Source organism: Mizuhopecten yessoensis, unplaced genomic scaffold (genome assembly GCF_002113885.1).
Source record: "Mizuhopecten yessoensis strain PY_sf001 unplaced genomic scaffold, ASM211388v2 scaffold1311, whole genome shotgun sequence".
In the NCBI taxonomy this organism is placed as follows: Eukaryota; Metazoa; Mollusca; class Bivalvia; order Pectinida; family Pectinidae; genus Mizuhopecten; species Mizuhopecten yessoensis.
The window spans coordinates 628781-649433 of NW_018403983.1; the positions used below are offsets into that span (position 1 = coordinate 628781).

At 35.5% G+C, this 20653-nt stretch overlaps 1 protein-coding gene across 1 annotated transcript; it reads left to right on the plus strand.

Moving 5' to 3' along the window:
- Positions 1–9747: 9747 nt before the first annotated feature.
- On the plus strand, positions 9748–18416 carry LOC110458918 (BTB/POZ domain-containing protein 2-like). Its single transcript, XM_021510896.1, has 4 exons — positions 9748–9805; positions 12370–12631; positions 13287–13659; positions 16390–18416. Exons 2-4 carry the CDS (start codon positions 12375–12377, stop codon positions 17029–17031), a joined length of 1272 nt encoding a protein of 423 aa, XP_021366571.1. The 5' UTR covers positions 9748–9805; positions 12370–12374; the 3' UTR covers positions 17032–18416.
- The last annotated feature ends 2237 nt before the right edge of the window (positions 18417–20653 follow it).

Genomic DNA, 20653 nt, shown 5'->3' on the forward strand with positions numbered 1-20653 from the left:
TTTTTTTAAGGGTTTTTGCTAATTCATTCATAGTAATTGGACCTTCTAAACTTACTGACTCAAGGGGGGATAACTTTGGCACAATATATGTTCTTAAAAGTTCATTGAGATCAACATCCTGAAGTAACTGATTTTTCTTATATAAGTTTTCATAGTAGTTTTTAGTTTCTTTTAAGATTTCTGTTTGATCTAAAATTACAGTCCCATCCTCCATAGTTATATTAGGAATTATCTTACTAGTAAAGTTACGTGATTCTAGCCCACAGAAGTATTTTGTTGGTTTTTCACCTTCACTTATCCACTTGGCCCTTGACCGTATCATATTACCTGCTATCTTATGTTTTCTAATTTCTTCTAATTCTTTTTTCTTTTCATCTATGTTATTTAAATCTGTATTATTAGGAACTGTTTCTAAGTTTTTAATTTGATTTATGAGATCCTTTTCTCTTTCATTAGATTTTTTTTTCACATAGCTAGAGTATGAAATGGTTTTACCCCTTATTTCCATCATGAGAGTTTCCAAGAATAATTGATCATTTACAGTAAAGGTTATTTCATTTAAAGGAATTGCATTTAAATTATTTATGTTGTATACTGGTAAAGAGTATTGTTGTTTTATAATGTCTATAGTAGATTTGATGAGAGTTACATATTCTAAATCAAACAATAAAGAGTTATTAAATTTCCATAATCCCCTACCTTTTTGAAAGTTGTGAAAAGCTAAGTGTATGACAGAAATAGAGTGATCAGATCGGTAACTTGGTTCAATTACAGAAGATGTTAGACTTGGTAGTAAACTGTCAGATATTAATATGTAGTCTAACCGTGCTTGTTTAAGAGGAGTTTTCTTACGCCATGTATATCTTTTAATATTGGGGTTAAGTTCTCTGAAAGTATCTATAATTCCAAACTCGTCTTTGAACTCTATAACTTTATTTCTTGCATTTGGATTATTTATATGTTTGTAATTATCACAATCTAATTTCGGATCCATAGTAATATTAAAATCTCCACATAATATATATTTATTATTACCCAATTCTTCTATAATATTCATTAACTCCTCGAAAAATACTGGTTGGTCAGTGTTAGGTCCATATAGTGTTATCAAAGTAAGTTTCTCTCCCTGTATTTGAATATCAAGTGCTAGCATATTACCGTTAAAATCCTTTCTTACCTGTAAGACTTTATACTCGAAATTATTGTTAAAAAGTATTGCAGTTCCTCTAGAGTTAGAGTTAAAAGAGTTAAAAATACAGTCAAATCCCCAATTCGAACGAATAATTTTTTCCTTGTCGGCTGTAAAGTGAGTATCCTGTAGACAGTAAATATTGTACCTTTTCGCTTTTAAATAGGAAAACACATCTTTTTGTTTAACTAGATCCCCAAGACCCTGGCAGTTGGCAGATAGAATCGTTATGCTATCGACGACAGACGCAGCGCATGGTATAATAGTAATGACCTAGGCTTGCAGTACATATAAACACGAGGGGTAGTATACTCACACAAAACAAATATATACACAAAAGCGATAGTAGAGGTCCAAAAGTAGCAGGATGAAATCGAAACCCACCGTGTTTACACATGGCACACAACACTTTCCAGCTTCCTGTTAAGCGTCACAAAGATAAAGATTTTTGACGTGCGTTCGATACACATAACTGGGATATATTTAGAAATATAATACAAGTAACACATATTCAAAAGTAATAAGTTGATATCTTGACTTAAATCTAATAAATAGTTAATTGTGAACCATGTGTAAACACAATATCTACAAGTCATGAATATCATCATTCTTTTATAATAATACACAATAGGATATCGTTTTTGTTCAACATAGTCTTACATTACTTATGGGTAAACATCATGGAATTATACAATATCTGTTTGAGTAGAGGATAGTGTTGCGCTCAGGACTGGCTATATGTTTGGGTAGAATGTCTTACTCTATGTTTTTGTAAAAGTGGTAGGGTTATTTTGTTTTAACGAAAACCTTCCACGTCCAGCGAAAGGATTATCAGATAAAAAGGTAAATTATTTACTTGTCAACTGTTTTGTTTAATTCTTCAATCCAGCTTAGTGCTAAACTGGAATTAAGCTCGCCCTATTCGTGGTAAGTGACATGTTTTTGTTTGTATTTGTGTAGATGAAAGTTGGTATATTCACGCAGCTGGTGTTGGAGCATATTGTTAAACATTTTATTTAAAATATATCTGATTGGTTTATACATATAACAGTGAACCTGATCTGTCCTTAAAATGATATCCAAGGACATTAAAAAGAGTGGGAATACTAATCCAGGCGTTGACGAGCCTTCAAACGGGCCTTCAAACTAAGAGCTCCGCTGTAAACCCTCCGAATATTTCCTATCAAAATTGAATGGTATGTACAATTTTCCATATTGTATTTGATACATACTTTATAAAACTATTACAATGACGAGACGATGATACTTTACCGTTATAACCCATCTCACAATTAACAAAGATTTCTACAGCAATATTGGAGTTGATCACTTTATCATCAAGCCTTAAGAATGTCGTAGAACATGACTTAGAAAACTAATATATATATTAATTGATAGGTGTAGATTGTTTCGGCCTAGAAGTTGAAAATGTCCTCATGCATATTTAGCCACCAAATGACAGTTTCTGAAAACCGCAGCGTTTAAAATTTGTCGGTGGTTTAAACATTTTTTCCTTGAAAAGATCTATAACTGGGTTTTTTCGCCTAGAACTTCACTTTCCAAATCTTAGAACAAAATAACCTTTATTGTTTCAATGGTGTCGACGAAAAGGTATGCAGTAAATGATCTTTGATCATATATTGCAAATAACTAAATGCAATATACTTACATGGTTCAACACAGACAGATAAAGTATTTGTTTCTAACAGCATTTTGTAATACTTAAAACATTTAAAACGGTTTTTTTCTATTATTTTGGTTTCGATGGGAATGATGAAGTTATAAACGGCTGTTCGGTTTATAGGGTATAAGGTTAGTTAAGGACGTACGTATATGCGTGTAATATACGCAAGCATGTGTGAACGATGCCTGGAGGCAGGTTACAATGCATGTTGGCGTTCTTGCCTCTTTGCGTTAGCGCCGATCTGATGATTACTATGTAGTGCTACCTAACTATAATACCACGCCGAAGGCACCAATCACAGTATTCCATCCGGTCACATTACACTGATATAGCGTGAACTAGTTGTTAAGGAATGAATAATAATTACCTATTATAAGGACTTTGAGATGTCCCGGCGTGGAGACAGAATCGATTGCCTTCCTTTGACGGATATTTCATACTTGGAAGGTTTCCTGAAAAAAGGCGATTAGAAACGATACGGTTGTTTGAAAGAAAAGAGAAAATATAAAGATTCCTATCATAGCAATGTAGGTTGCAGATCGATTTATTTCCTTCCTTGGGTCAAAATGGAAGGTTTGCTGAAAAAAGTTGGTTAAAAACGATAAGAGACCATATATAGATTATAAACGTGGTAATGAAGGCAGTAGAGCAATTTGTTTCCTTCAATCACTTTCAGCAGAAGACACAGAGGAAAACCTTGAATGTAAAGGGAGTCCAACATTTGTCATCTTTCACGATATAGAGTGTGATACAGCAAGTCATTTCTTTCCCCGAACTTGCAGCGAATATCCATGTTTTACGAACTTAATTGAATATTGATAGATTATTTAGTTATTATTTATCTATTTAATCTCCAACTGCAATCCTGTTATGTGAAGATATTTTTTATAAATATGATTATTTATGGCGACTATTACTTGCCTTTAACGATGTATTCCTTTTAGAAAAGACAATCCATGATTATTCTTTTAAATTTGAATATCTTATTATTGTTTTGTAAACTATAGCACTAAATTCCAGTTTACTCTCAGTTGCGAATTCAAACACAAATATATGTTCAATGAAACTTTCTGTCAAAACCATCATCCTGTTTGCATAACCTGACAAATACATAGAAGACTTATCAACGATATTTGTCTCGAGAACTCTTATGGTATGAAAGACAAATATTCATAATATACCCATCGACATATGACATTACTGTAGTATGGACGCCCTAGTTTACATAGAGGCTACCCCGTTTATAGGGCTTGAACGATAAACCAGATAGCAGACGAAAACAACAATTATAACACATTCATATGACTACCTGCTGTTATTGGCCGTAATGTTAAGTATGATATACCGTGTTACCTCCAACAGACAAACTTTCTTTTTAACAGAAATTAGCGGCGCAGTCATTCAAATGACCTCCTTTGTTAGACCTGAAAAGGACCCGGTAAGGTATGAATAGAGTGAGGCCCTTAAAGGTGTACGTATGTGTGTATATGCCGTTGTATATTGTACTATAGGAAGAACAGTTTTAACGCTTACAATAGTGAATAAGAATTTCCGCTCACAAACTGGTCCTCATCAGCCGAAGTCCCGTGTTTTATGCCATGTTTGAGTGATAATTTAATACAAATTGTACAAATAATATACTGCACAGGAATAAACTTCGATGCCAGATAGTGTTAACCTCATAATTTGGTATAAACTTGGGCACCTGATGGTCTGCTGTCCTAATACAGGTAGAGGATATGTAACGGTGTAGTGGTCCTGATTATCTCGTGTTATTGTAACGTTCCTATTGGAATACATTAAAGTGAATCGTTAATGTTTGATTTTAACATAGTTTAGCTGTCTTGATTGAGAAACCATGGTATGATTTATAAAAAAAATACTGCAACGTTCTTGTTTGAATGTATTGTAACAAAGTTATACCCCGTCTTTATTTCCTAGCTGACGTAAGCTTCCAGCCCACCAGAATTGTGTTTCACAATTCATGTGTAATTTACTGGGATTCATCGAGTCCTCCCAGCCACACAGTTGAGATAGTATAGGAGCCATTAACCCTAGACTGACCACTCTCTGTTAAAAATAGGGATCTCTACGTCATGAGTAGGGGGGGGGGAGCAGAGTAGCCACTCAATAGTGAAGCGACCCCCTCCTTTCATCCGGGACCCTGGCCGATGGAGCCCAATTTGATTGGTCAATTAGTCAATAGGTGTTAATGAGGGTCGTATAAAAAGAGGTGCGCGGCTCCCTAGGGCTTGTTGAGATAAGGGATTTCACACGATACAGATTGGATTATACACATCATTACCTATTATAGATAGCGGCTTGTTAAACGAAGATGACTCAAGCCGGACTATCAGGCAGTTGGGTAAATACATAATATGTCTTACCATTTGTTTAGATAAGTGCTTATTACTGTAATATTACCTTATAGAAGTGTTTCATAATTTCGGGGGATTTTCCTACCTTGAAGATTTATATCTTACTTCGTTATCTTGGGTCTTAACTAACTGTGTATAGTTACTAATTTCCCAACTTTATTAATCAACTAAATTATTTGTTTAGACCTTATTAACTCCTTATCTCATCCTCAGGCATGGAGGGGGGTGATTTTTAGCTGTAGTGTCAGTGGTCACAGGAGTGACGGCAGCGATCATAAAATCACCACTTAGTCATGCCTGATTACTAGAACGACAACCTGTAGAGATTCATCCCATAAAAGTGTTAGGCAGAAACCACTTAGAATTACCACCAGATTTGGTTTAACGTGTAAATGTGAAGTGTCAGTCTGGAATAGGGTAATTCTTATAACTTGCGTGGAGAATAGAGAAGTGTCAACAGTGCCTCTGGATGTGTTTTGTGTATTCCACTGGATTATCGTGTAACCCTGGAACTGGATACCGTTTATAAAGAACTTGTGTTAGGTTCATAAGGGATTGATGTGCTCACTGTGCAGTATATTGTGTCAGGTTCATAAGGGATTGATGTGCTCACTGTGCAGTATATTGTGTCAGATTCATAAGGGATTTATGTGACTACTGTGCAGTATAATGTGTTAGATTCATAAGGGATTTATGTGACTACTGTGCAGTTATATTGTGTTATACGCATAAGGGAAATATGTGATTACTGTGCAGTTATATTGTGCTAGATTAATACTGGATTTATGTGACTACTGTGCAGTATATTGTGTCAGATTCATAAGGGATTTATGTGCTCACTGTGCAGTATATTGTGTTATATGCATAAGGGATTTATGTGATCACTGTGCGGTGATATTGTGTTAGATCCATAAGGGATTTATGTGACTACTGTGCAGTTATATTGTGCTAGGTTAATACTGGATTTATGTGACTACTGTGCAGTATATTGTGTTAGATTCATAAGGGATTTATGTGACTACTGTGCAGTTATATTGTGTTATATGCATAAGGGATTTATGTGATTACTGTGCAGTTATATTGTGCTAGATTAATACTGGATTTATGTGCTCACTGTGCAGTATATTGTGTTAGATTCATAAGGGATTTATGTGACTACTGTGCAGTATATTGTGTTAGATTCATAAGGGATTTATGTGACTACTGTGCAGTATATTGTGTTAGATTCATAAGGGATTTATGTGACTACTGTGCAGTATATTGTGTTAGATTCATAAGGGATATATGTGACTACTGTGCAGTGTATTGTGTTAGATTCATAAGGGATTTATGTGACTACTGTGCAGTTATATTGTGTTATATTCATAAGGGATTTATGTGATTACTGTGCTGTTCTAGTGTGTTATATTCACAAGGGATTTATGTGATCACTTTGCAGTATATTGTGTTTCAGTCATAAGGCGTTTATGTAATCACTGTGTATTAGTATTAAGTTGTATTCATACAGGATTGACAAGGTTATTGCACAGTGTTAGTTATGAGGGATTTAGGAAGTGACTGGATTTATATTGTGTTGCATTCATAAGGAATATATGTGGTGAATGTGCAGTGGTATTGGGAAGTCAGTACAACCAAAGTGTTGACGGTATAATGAGTTGTGTAGTTTAATTAGTTACTAGTGATCAAGTATTTTGTGCTATTGGTGAAGGGATTATTATTATTCTGTTGTTGTTGGAATATTACCCGACCAGGAGATAGGGATTTATCGTCATATTATGTCATTGTGTTGCCTTACCAAATTTCCGCTATTAGTACTCCTAGAGGAATTTTACTCTGAGCTTACTTTCAACGTTAAGTTTTCCCCTCATATTTTGGATAGTCAGCCTATAATCAAATTCAATCATATTTCATTAGCAATTAGAAGAGTACGTGTTGTTATAGTGTTTACACTCGACCAGTGGATTAGATTTCATCAAAGGGAGTAACCAATGGTTATCATCGACTGGGGTGGCACACGTTCTCTCCCAGGCACTGTCGGGGGTAGCTGATTAACCGCCAGCTGCGCGCAGGCCCCAACGGAGAGGACATATCTCGAGGATCGGTACGTCTTAACCATTACGGAACCCACCTTTGTGGAGACTACGAACTTGGATATCACCTTTTGGCAATACCTTTGATTACGGAACCTAGGTATCAGGATCAAGACCAAGACTTCATATTTTATGTAAATAGTCGGCACACAATAAATGTACATATTTGTATTTAATGAATCATGGATTTCATTTAAGTAAGTTACCGGAATCGCTTACAAATCTGGGCTCGTAACACATTTTTCGAACCTCAAGACCAGTAAGGCCTTGATAAAACTTTAGTGACGGCCTGTCAAATCGAGCCTTTGGCTCATTGCACTAGTCTCATATATTAACACATGTATATTTGAGGCTGGGTCAATAGCCATTTTACAAGACAGGTATAGTTTAGTTAATTAGTCGTCACGCACATATGGTGGCAGCGGTACTACTTCTCACATTACAGAGTTACAGACTTTGATTGATCAACCAATAATGACCATGGACGGACAACTGACGGATAACGCAGTCTAGACTTCCGTCAATACCTGAGGTCAAGGGCAGGGCCGTGACCGATAGGGGGGTTACGTCACAGTATGTTAAAGTGCTGCATTTTTGATTTACCAAATTATAGACTATCAGATTATTTCATAATAAATCAGGACAGTGTATTTATTTCTGTTACAAACATCATAGTGTTGCTTTCTCGATTTAGCAAATTATAGTAAAGCGTGTCTTTTGATACATTGTAATCATACATGATACGGATTGAACAAAGGACAATGTAAAGATCCCGTACACATAGCATTGTAGCGTTAGTTCAGGTCAAGTATGATGCTACCTGTATTATTTGTGTGTGTCATTGACTTGTAATATTTGTTCCTGCTTAGATAACGAATAAAGCTTTGTTTTACTTATGTGTGATTAGGGCTTGAACGATAAACCAGATAGCAGACGATAATAACAATTATAACACATTCATAGGACTACCTGTTGTTATTGGCCGTAATGTTAAGTATGATATACCGTGCTACCTCCAACAAACTTTCTTGTTAACAGAAATTAGCGGCGCAGTCATTCAAAAATGGCCTCCTTTGTAAGACCTGAATAGGACCCGGTAAGGTATGAATAGAGTACGGGTGTACGTAGGTGTATACATGCTGTTGTATATTGTTATATAAGGAAATGTTTTTAACGCATTTAAGCTGCATACATATTTAATATGTAATGACTATATTTCTCTTTTAAAGGGATCTTTCAGTTTATACCTGTATTTTTAATAGCTGGTTCATTATTCCTAACGCCTATTTTCCAATAACGATTTTTTTTATTTTTTTTATATACGTTACGATGCCCATTGTCAATGTTTTTGACTAATAGCTTCTTTGCATGGAATGCCCTCTGACTGTATACCTATAGTATATTGTATCGACGCAGAATAGTTTCTTAAAACGATTAAAGACTGTCATCATCAGCTGTTAAGCTATGCCAACAGGATGTAGGCAACCACTGTTATTTTTCTAAAATGATAGTGTACACTTAAATCATGCAAACTGACATCATCTGACATACATTGTATGTTAACTTAAAAGAGGTTGGTTTAAAACGGTCATATTTTTTCCTTGCTGTATTCCTACTTGTGTTTGTGAACAATTATGATATTAGTACTATTGATAAGTTCTAAATGGACGTAGATATACAGTACAGTAAACACTGACATTGTTCGACTTTCTGCATCAATAAATACACTTTTAAATATGCGTGCTTTCTTGCTCAGTGTTGCTTGAGATTACTTTATGGAACACCTTATCGATTCCAAATCATTTATATTGGTACAATTGTATACTGATCAATTTGAATGAAATAAAGACGGTACCAATTTCCGTGGAACAACTTATTTGATATTGTTAACTCGGTGTCCGAGTCTGGCTTTTGCAAATGTTATCATTTTTCATAACAATATTAGTTGCCTTTATCTTGAAGTAATATTACCTGTTCATAAAATGAAGAAAATAACATCATTTTTAATGATAAAATAATTAATACAGATAATGGACAAATTGTTATTGCAGTTTATATTTTATGTCTCATTTTATCGTTATTAAACGTTAACTTGACATCGTAATTTTGGATAATGTGGTTAATAAGAAATTCTTGTAAATGGAAATATGTACTTATAACATTGGTGTGAACAATTTTAATTCAAATATAACTGTTTGCGTAGCACTAACGTACCGTTTGCGTAGCATTTCCTTAGCGGTTTGACGTATACGGGTCTGTATGTTATGTTGAAATCAATTCTGAATTCATATGCTATTTCTTTCCCTTAGATATTTTTTTCATATTTATAATGGCTTTGCTATCTTCAAGTACCCTTTGCTAGACCCCTTACCATGTATATCAGGTGCATTTGGAAATACCATTTCATTTAATTTTCGGTTTGGATTGACACTGATTCTATCCCAAGGACGAACAATTATATAAGGTATGTAGCGCATGCTATTGATACATTTTCACATAAATTCATGTATAACTGCATCACAATGTAAGTAAACTATTATATTACGGATAATTAACGATTATCTTTGTCACGGTAAAGGGAGCACAACAAGGTGAGTCTCTTATTGTGTACTATAAACAGTGTTCATTCACGGGTAAAGGTAAAAGAAGAAAATATAAAGTAAACACTAATTTAAACATATAAACATAATGTAATGTTGAATGTTTGTAACAAGCTACGGGTAATATAAAATAAATTGAAAAGGTGGCATTTGTAGTTCCTGTCGTGAAGAAGAATGTGACTTAAACCATTGTTTATTTGTGTGTTTTGAGTAACTACATACATTACGTCATCGCGTGAGGCCCCATAAGGGACCGAATGTGTAGTAAAATATAACCTCGTGTTTAGCTTAAACGATAAACAGCTGTTTTCATCTAACCTCTTAATGAATAGTATTATTAAAATTAAATTTCATACACGAGAAGAATTCTGTGTGATAATTAACTTTACCGCATGTAATAGAGACATTACACATTTAAACACCGATACTAGTATCACAGACATAATGACGACTGCTGCACCACCTATATCTGACTAGCAATCGGGGAAAACCCTGGCAAATGATTTGACCATATCGGCACTTCCGGTACAGCAAGTGACGTCACTATGGTAACTTAACAATAAAATATCCACGGAAGTCATCATTTCTAACGATAGTTTATGTGTTTATTGTCAAACAATATGATGTGAATATCATTTATTCTTGTACTCAGTATGTTACACTGAGAGGAACGCGATCCCTTGTTATGTTATGTTTGTTTGTAGTGCTGTATAAAATGTTAGGTACCCGACGGGGGGAATATCTTATTATCATCAAAATATAGATACGACCTCGTGTATAACTAGCAGTTACGGTATTATAACAGGATATATATTTCTACTGAACCTTGCATCATACGGAAATAAATAAATAGTGTTACTTTATATGTAAAGGGTCGCTATCGTTGTATTGTCGTCATATTCGTCTTGTCTCAATCAGATGATTGGTTTGGTTTTATTTCGTTGAACATCTTATCAATAGCTAAGTTATTTTAAGGACGGGCATCCATGTGTACTATTAATGGGTGCATATGTGTATGTGTGCTTGAGACAGGGAATGTTTGTGTATTTGCCTCCTTGTGATAGTGTGGATCTGATGCCGACTTTACAGTGCTATCTCATTGAAATACCATGCCGAAGGCACTCAGCACACCATTCCGACCGGTCACAATATACTGACAACGGCTGAAACAATTGTTAAGCAGTGAATACAATCTACCATTTAAAGGATTTTGGTATGTCCCGGCCTGGAGACAGGACCCATTGCCTTTCTCACCTGGGCGAACGCTCAACATTAAAGCCAGAATTGCTTTTGTTTCCCAAAGTAGAGAGACCATAAGTAAATAGTGCAGGGGGATCAAACATTAGTCGCCTCTTACGAAACATGCGCTCGGTAACAGATTAATTTGAGAACTCGACACGACAACTAGGGGAAAAAAACAAATTTGCAAAACTTGGAAATTTAAACCCTTTTTCTATAAATTTGGTATGTTGTCACATCTCCACATACAATTAGCGGATCAACTTGTTGTTTTGATCGGTATACCTATTTATTTGGTAAGATATGTTTTCACATTTCCAACAAAAACACACATGATCACCTTGTGATATTGGTCGTTATATCTATATATTTGGTATGTTGTCAAACTTCCAACATAAAATTATCTTGAAATTACTCCATGTTGACCTCAGACTCTATACTAACAAGAACCATGTGCATACAAAGATTACGTTTGTTTAAACTATTACAACAGACAACTCTCGCACGTAAGCCACACTGCCAGAAAGTAAGGATAATTTTTTTTTTAATAATATTGGTATTACAATTTCTTTTGACACCACATGACACAACGTTGCATACTGAAGGGTATTGTAACGCAAGCAGCACTCTTTGTGTTTTTCTTATGTTTCAGAACAAATGTATTTTCATTTCATTTATATTATTACTAATTATAAACCTTAAATTGACAACTCGGGCATTAGGTGCAGTAGCCACTCACAAAGTTAGGTCTTTCTTCATTACTAAACTAGACTTTTAAATACATTGTGGATGATGCCTACTTGTTTTAATGTTTAGGTTTTGAAACATACCTCAATTGATCAGTCGTTTTAATATCAAAATTATATTTAATTTTTTTTCTGTTAGGTATAAACGTGTAAACCATTGCTTCTTTACGTTTATGCTATCTTCTTGTACCCTCTACTGAGCCCTTTATGGTCTATATCAAGTATGTTTTGGAAATACCCTAACTTTTGGTTGCGAACGACACTGCTGTTAGCTTAGGAAAGAGCAATTTTACCACTGCAACGAAAATGATACATATGTTTCCTTTAGTGTACTTATTTCTAAAAACTATTTTCATACGGTAAAACGTACCAATGTAAAAGTTACAGTAATGATTTCATCATTATACAGATATAAAGGTGTAACACTAACTTTGATTATGCAGATGAAATGGCAACTTCTTCACCTTCATCATACTGGCAAGTTGGTAAAACGTTACCAGAATGCTTTGACCATGTCTTCACTTCCGGTATAGTCAGTGACGTCACATTCCTTGTCGGCGAGGAAATGGAAAGGATTTCCGCCCACAAATTGGTCCTCATGAGCAGAAGTCCAGTATTCTACGCCATGTTAGAGGGACCGATTGCCGACAAAGGGGATATACCAATCCCGGATATTTCTGATGAGACATTTAAGTTGTTTCTGAGGTATGCATCCTTTGGTTTGTGATTGTATTGACCTGTTGTTTCACGATGCGATCTCGTTAAAGTCAACTGGTTTGGGTCCTGTGAAGGAGCTATCCTGTCTACAATGTTATTACTGGCACATATGTAATTATTTCGTAAAATAAGCAACAAACACAGAGTAACATTATAATTCTGGAGGTTTACCATTTTACAATAATATTATCTTCAACAACATTCATCCGTTTTGAACTATGTTAGATTTTAGTTTTACTTTATTGTTTACATGTACATCTGCTGTATATGTATATGTCATTCGACCCGGGACGTTTTGCAAATTGATATAAAGCGCATACACTGTGTCGAACAGAACAATACAAATAGATCACTCCGTCATATCTTGACAAAAGGACCAGTCGGTCTTGAAACGCTGCGAATTTTTGTATACGTACATTTAATATTTGGTAAAACTTTGATATAACCTTTAACATACTTTGTTTTGCTTTGTCATTGATTTGAGCACGATGGTAGTGTACTAAGCAATGTAACTATAGCTACCGGTACCAAAAATAGTAATACTGATACTTAAATGGTTCAGTACAACATTTGTGTTTAAAAAGTAGCTCTGTACTTCATGTTCTATGTATCACATCTATCTAATCCCATTTATGTTATATAGGTATCTATACACAGACTCAATTGACCTGACGTTGAGGAACGTGGTCCCCGTGTTAAACGCTGCCAGGAAATATTTTGTTGACATCTTAGTTTCTCACTGCGAGAAATTTCTTGCTTCGAATTTATCATCTGATAACGCCTGTCTATTTCTGGAGCAGGCTCATGTCTTCGTGATGGATAGTTTGAAATCGGACTGTCTTCGATTCATTGATGAGAATCCTACCGCTGCTCTGACTTCTGAAGCCTTCACTGACCTGTGTGTGAGCTGTGTTACCAGTATAACGGAGTCTGATGATCTTCGTGTTACTGAGAACAACGTGTATGAAGCCATCATCAGATGGGCGGAGGCAGAATGTGCTCGTCAGAACCTCGAGGTAAGTTGTTTTGTATCATTAATTTCATTTGAAACATTTCAATTTTTATATATATTTAAGATAATTCCTTCTAAAACACAGATTTATTTGCTCATCTAAAAGATTTCTAGTAATGTATTTTCCAGTTTTGGCACATAATTTCAAAGCAATATGAAAATTCCAAGGATTCATAATTTTATAATAATGAATTATGAATGCTAAATATATGTATACTAGCGGAAAAATAAACTGTGCATGCCTAAAATGTGTTATAAAAATAAAGTGTATGACGTAGAATAACAAGATTTTCAGGGACAATTTTTTTGTTATTTATTAACAGTTGCATTCCATTTTCCACGTTATGGAATCAATAAGTTCCGCTCAGGAATGACGTAAATACAACATGGCTCAATACTGAGTTCACAAAGTTAATACCTTGTATGTCCACCGTTTGCTTGCATGCAAGCATGGCAACGTCGACGCATGGAGCCTATCAGACGGTTCAAGAATGCTTGTAGGATGGCATTTCAGATCTGTACCAACGCTGCAGCCAAATCAGCCAACGTTACCGGTTGATTAGGTCATGCCCGTAATATGCGCTTCATTTCATCCCAGACGTGTTCAATGGGCGATAGATCGGGGGATACATAAGGCCAGGGCAACACGTCAACGTTCTGCTGGGCCAGAAAGTCCATAGCGACACGAGCTGTGTGTTGCCTGGCGGTGTCCTGCTGTAGCGTAATGTGACGTTGCTGCCCTTGCACGAATGGAACGACGTGGGTCCGGAGGATCTCGTCACGGTAACGTAGCGCGTTCAAATGCCCGTTAACAACCACCAGAGGCGTTCTCGCGTTGGCTGTGATGCGCCTCCGCTGAAAGAACGTCGTTGTACCACACACGCGTCACTGAAACGTTCTCCAACGTGGCGATACACTCTGGAACGGCCGTGACTACTATCCAGGTGGACTCGCGACTCGTCCGTAAACAAAATGCGTGCCCAATCCGGTCGAGTAAATTGCAGATGCCTTTGAACCAGGCCAGACGTTCTACACGATGACGTGGCAGAAGAACTGGGCGGATTGCAGGAGGTCGCGGACGGATAGCTCGTTCACGCAATCGGTTCCGTACAATTCTCGGGCTTATTGGTAGCAACCCATGGTTTGTCCGTGCAGTCAAACTTGCCGTTTGGAAGCTTTCTCAAATGGACAAGCCGAATATGGTTGTCCTGTTGACGTGACGCCACACGTGTTCGTCCCGCACGAGGTCGATCGCCGACGTTGCCAAACTGTTGATGTCGTCTCCACAAACCCCGGATTGTGTTTCGATGGACATGAAACGTGTAGAGACACCGGCTTGGCCGATACCAGCTTGAAGCATACCAATAAGCCGGAGGCGGTCATTTTCATTGAGCCTCGGCATAGCATTAATCACAAAATAAAACGTTATAATGCTGTTGTACTGTTCACTGGTCTCAACAGAGTGACCCAACAGTTGAAAAATACAGTTTCATTGTCGAATTGGATGGCTGGACGAGACAAACGTGCAAACTGGTCAACGCCTATAGAGAGCAAACTGCACGGGAAAAACTGGCAATGACACACTAGCAATGTCTGCTCCAATATAGCTGCTAATACTATTCCAATCCATGGTGCCGTGTATTTTCTAGTCCATGGCAGGTCTACCGGTAAAGGATACGTGTTGTTACCGTTATTTGAATGTCTTACTGTTATCACAAAGGTGAAAGCATGCTACTTTAAAGTTTGGTCCAATGTAATAGATTGTGCCAAAGATCATATGCGTTGTACCATATAGTTGTTAAAGGCCAAAAACCGTATTCTAACTTATTCCATGGTGCCTGAAGTTTAATATTTGTCAGTTTACCATCTTATCAAGGCAACTTTATAAAACACTCAGTAGTGTCTTTGGGTAGCAGTCTACAGTAGAGGGTTGTGGCCATGGGTTATTTTTTTGTTAAATGGCTAACCCCTGTATAATGATATGTAAAAAAATATATAAAAATTAAACTGTACTAAATTTGGTATAAGCATGATGAAGTGGGCTATGTGAGCTTCACATTTGTAAAAAAAAAAGTTTTTGGTTCGAGATCAAAATTTTGGCCATAATCCGAAAGGGTAGCTAGCTTTGCTAAAATTTTGACAACAGCACACGACGCAAAATTGCAAAAAATCGAGTTTTACAACTTTACTGGGACCCAGATTAATCTGCAACCAAGTAGGTAATCTTTAATTTCAGACAGAACTTATGAAAAAAATACTAGCTGTGGGGGTCAAATTTTAGGTCAAAAATAACATTTTTTGGCATTTTTTGGTAATTTTTGATGTGGTAACCATGGTTTTCACACAAGTGACATACATAGAAAAAAAGGGGTTTATACACTTCTCATGACTTTATATGTATTGTAAATGTAATGCAGTTTACAACTATATATACATGTATATATGTGTTGTGTAGGGTAAATCCGCTGTGTTTACATTTCCTCGACATGTGCCTTGTTTTTCAGAGTCGGGCCATTTCTACTGTAGACAGCTACCTTGGTTTGAACCTACTATTTATAAAATATATGAGAGCGTCTGCGTGCAATTTTTTTTTTCTCCCCATATTCTTTCCCGACGTGAAAATGATTTCAATTATAAGTCTCAGGCCAAACGATATATTCCTAACTGTTTTGTGTTCAATTACATTGTTTGTGTAACTATATGCTTCAAAAATTAATATTCCGGTTTATTTCAGACAACAGCAAACAACAAGAGAGAAGTTCTTGGGGAGACTCTGTACACGGTACGCTATCTTCATGTTGACGAGGAGTTTCTACTCGGTAAGATTTGTTCTGATAAGATACTAAAGCCAGATGATGTCGTGGAGATTATTAACCACAAAAGAAATAAAAAACCTTTAATATCGAAAAAATTAATGACGAAGAGACGGTTTGGTAATCCGGAGAGATTTTACAGAAATGGACCAGTAATCAACGATTTTTGGAATGCACCAGTCGATGAGGCTATATCATTCAAAACAGACAGCGATGTGCATTTATTTGGGTTTGGGTCATTTTTTACGAACGTCACACAAAGTACTGTCGATCTGAAAGTGTTTGAAGAGGACGTCTGCCTTGTTCAAGCAAACAAGACAGCGGAACCTTCTCAACCCGACACACCACACATGGGGGATGTGCTATTGGACACCCCAATCCCACTACATGCTGGAAGAAAATATACAATTGTAGAATGTCCAAGCAACCCGTTTCGTTATTATTTTACCAAAGGGATTGCAAAGGTCACCAATCAACATGTGACAATCGAATTTAGCAATAGTTCGAGAAGCAGACACACTGACACAGACTGGGGTCAGATACCTTATCTCCTTCTGTCGTGATGACATCCTGAATATAACGGGTGGTCGGGTGGTATATTTCGATTCCCCGATAGGACGTGAAAAGGTCAAGGGTCACCAGCCCGACCACGTGGGTTTTCTCCGGGTACTCCGGTTTTCTACTTCTACTAATTGTATGTGAAAGTATACATTATGGCCTCGCAGTCTGATCCAATATTATTTCTATTAATGATCCTCCTGCCGCTGCCAAGCCATGAAGCTTTGCATTGGAAACTGCTTTTACCGGCATGTCTATTGTATTGATAAACTATTTCTCAACAAAAAACAAAACCTTGCGGGACTTTAAGTTTTTTTTAAATAAGATGAAATAAATGATAATGAACAACAATGTGCTGAGTGTAAACATCAGCCTGGCTAGACTGGTATTCGCACTCCGGACATCAGAATGTGATACTATCGCTCTTACCGAACGTGCATGGTAGTCGGGGGATATTTAGAGTAATAATACAGTCTATGGTAAAGGACACTTCTAACGTTCTGGCGCGAATTCATAACCTGTATGTTTTGGGAAGAATTTTAAGATCAGTTATGTCTTTTCTGGTATAGAATGGGCTCTTTTTTCTTTTCCTTTTGAATTGTAGATCCATTGCGCTGATGTTGCACTATCAAACTATTTTAAATGAATTTGACATTGACACGCTTTTCAATTGTATGAACATATATTTAGTATATACTACGTGTTTTTTTTTGTTTTTCTTGTTGAATATATTATGATTTTTTGTTTTAAATTGGCAAAATTATCTTGTTATTTGCTGGTTGTATTAAAGCAGAATAGTAATCTGTCTTTATCAAATAGTAAATAAGCATGAAGATTGTACAAATACACAGCCCTCACAGTTGTACGATAGGAGTATGTCACATAAAGTCGTTTTAGTCAATAGCATGACTGGACATTTAATTCCCATGAGTACCTAAAACATGTGTTATAAAAATATCAATAAGGATGTCGAAAGTTAGCCTGGGTTTTTTCCAGATTTATGCAGCACTCGCAGAACAAATTGCACGTATGACCCAATAACGGTTCTTGTTACATATACTTAATACAGTTCGTAATGTTTAATATATAAAGTTGCTACACTATATGAATTCACCAAGTTCAGACAACATTCTGTTCATGATGAAGAAAAACGTTCTTTGTATGATATTGAATATGTAAGTGTTAAATGTAAGAACGGTTTTATATTGACAGAGTGCAGATGTTGTTAAACTTAGATCTGAACCTACATTGAAGGTTAAAGCTAAAGAATGAATTATAAATGACATTGAATATCAGATACAATGTAACGGTACGGTAGAGATATTTACATTTATTGATACATTTGTTAAAACATAACAAATTTGTCAAAGAACAACATACGTGTCAACAAAACCATAACTCAAAACTAAAAAATCTATATCAAATCTAAGGCAAAACATGAACTCAGGAAATATTTACATGGATACCACTGAAAAAGTACGAGGATAATAAGTTATGTGTTTTATACCTTAAAATTGTCTGATAACATTTTAATAATATTGTGCAATTGTTATTAAATCTTTATTTATAACAAATCAGAAATGAGTATTTAAAAAGATGTGATTTGAAAAATACAACGTTTTTAATAATAATAATGGCGGTGCTTTGTGACATACTCAATTTGTCAATAGCCATTCAGTGGTAATTTATGATAAGTTATGTATACATTTCTTACAGTCGTCGAGCGTCCGTTTACAGCATTCCTGTAAATGTAAGGACTCACAAAACTAAATCAGCCAATCAGCAAGTGTTTCATACGTTTGTAGTTGCTATCTAAAATGAGTTCTGGCTAATTACTTGGCCACTGAAGGAGTTTGATAAGGAACTGATGACAGATTTTTAGATAAATGAAATGATCAGGTATTTCACTTTTGAAAAATGTATTCATTTGATATATTTCCATGTCTGTGTGCGGATTTGTACTGGGGCAGAATGTCTGGAGGCCTTTCTGTTTTGGGTCACCGGTTTTTCTTGTAAGCTTCCGGTTGTCAACTTCTTAGCGTTGTGACACTCCAATATGCCACTAAACCTACCAAAAAAGTCATTTTGTAGCCTTTGCAAGGTATGTATTTATAAATCTAGACAGTTGTCACTTGTTTTGAACTTCAAATATTAAAGTTATTAGCTAAAATGTTTGGTAACAACATATAGTAAATGATTTAGTTGTGGGAGTCCTTAAACGATTGCAAGACGAGTATATTATACAGAGTCGTGTTCTACGTACTCATTGTAATAAAGCACTATGATATTAACATCTGCTGTTTACATTTACATTGATATGTTATTCATATCTGGTTTCCACTGCTTAACAATCTATTACCCCTTTCGTATTCCCGAATTCGTACTGTTGCTCATATTCCTTCATTCCCGTAGTAAGTATTGAAATATTTGACACGAAGCAGGTACAGATGTACATATGTGTCGTGACACTTGTTTTTCTTTTCTTTTCTATTTCAAATAATGTAATGTACAGAGCTACACATAGATTTCCACATATATGCATGTAATACATAATTTACTTCTGATTTTATATTATGTCTCTTAAATATGAAAACGATCAGTTACGACTGTGCTTCTACATAATAAACATTGTGTGTCATCAACCTTTCCTTTTCCTATGGCCGCCTTTCCCCCTTTTGATCTGATAGGCTTATATTTTGTATGTTTTGTATGATCATACTTATTGCATAGTTTTGTTTTATGTGATAGAATAATTACTAAGTAAGGACAATCTCATAATGGTGGACCATTTCATAACATCAGTTTGCATCTTTCTGTTTACTCATTTTGTCATCCATATATTAAAAAAAATCTCAAAAGAATGTAAAATCCTTGATTTACCTATTTATTAACAAATCCCTACAAAATATTGATTTCAATCCACCATCACTCCAAAATCTGCCAAATTCTCTCGTTCTTAATTATCTTAGCTATGAAAATCAGAATGCAGTATCCATGACTGGCTCCAAAACTCATGGGTGGATGACCAGTGGCTGATAAGCCAATGTGGACATGTTTGGTCTGTATCCCATGAGTGGAGGGAATCCTGTCATGGATGCTGGATTCGAGGCTCTAAAAATTATAATTTTGGAAAACATAGTGAATACACTATTTCATTTATTATAACAATCTTAACTATTGTCCTTACTTCCAAACTCATATTTAATACTTCAACATTTTATATTTCATACTTAAAATAATCAACTTTGAAATTTCAAAATAACAACATACTATATTATATATATATATATACTCATTGTTACCTTTAGTAGAGAACTAATATAGGCTATGCCTGTTGTTCAATCATTTTTCTCAATGTATAAAGTTTGTTGAAATGAAATAATGTACAATTTATATTTCAATGTATTGTTAAATATATGAATGATATAAAGTTTAAACCAAAAGATGTGTCATTTTTAGTTGTTTTTGAGATTACCATACATAACACATATGAGTGAGCCTTGCTTGTTAACGGTAAATACTACATTAATAAAAACGGATATAATTTAATGGAGATCTACCTGGATTCATCTTCATTTGATTGATGGCGATTGTAGAGTTTGATATATATGTAGTTAGTTAACATTT

What these genes read in the sequence shown, in the direction of transcription:
- LOC110458918 (XM_021510896.1), top strand. Translation starts at nt 12,375, where the DNA reads ATGGCAACTTCTTCACCTTCATCATACTGGCAAGTTGGTAAAACGTTA. An exon ending in ACATTTAAGTTGTTTCTGAG is followed by an intron (nt 12,632 to 13,286) that starts GTATGCATCCTT and finishes TATGTTATATAG; the next exon opens with GTATCTATACACAGACTCAA. An exon ending in GTGCTCGTCAGAACCTCGAG is followed by an intron (nt 13,660 to 16,389) that starts GTAAGTTGTTTT and finishes GGTTTATTTCAG; the next exon opens with ACAACAGCAAACAACAAGAG.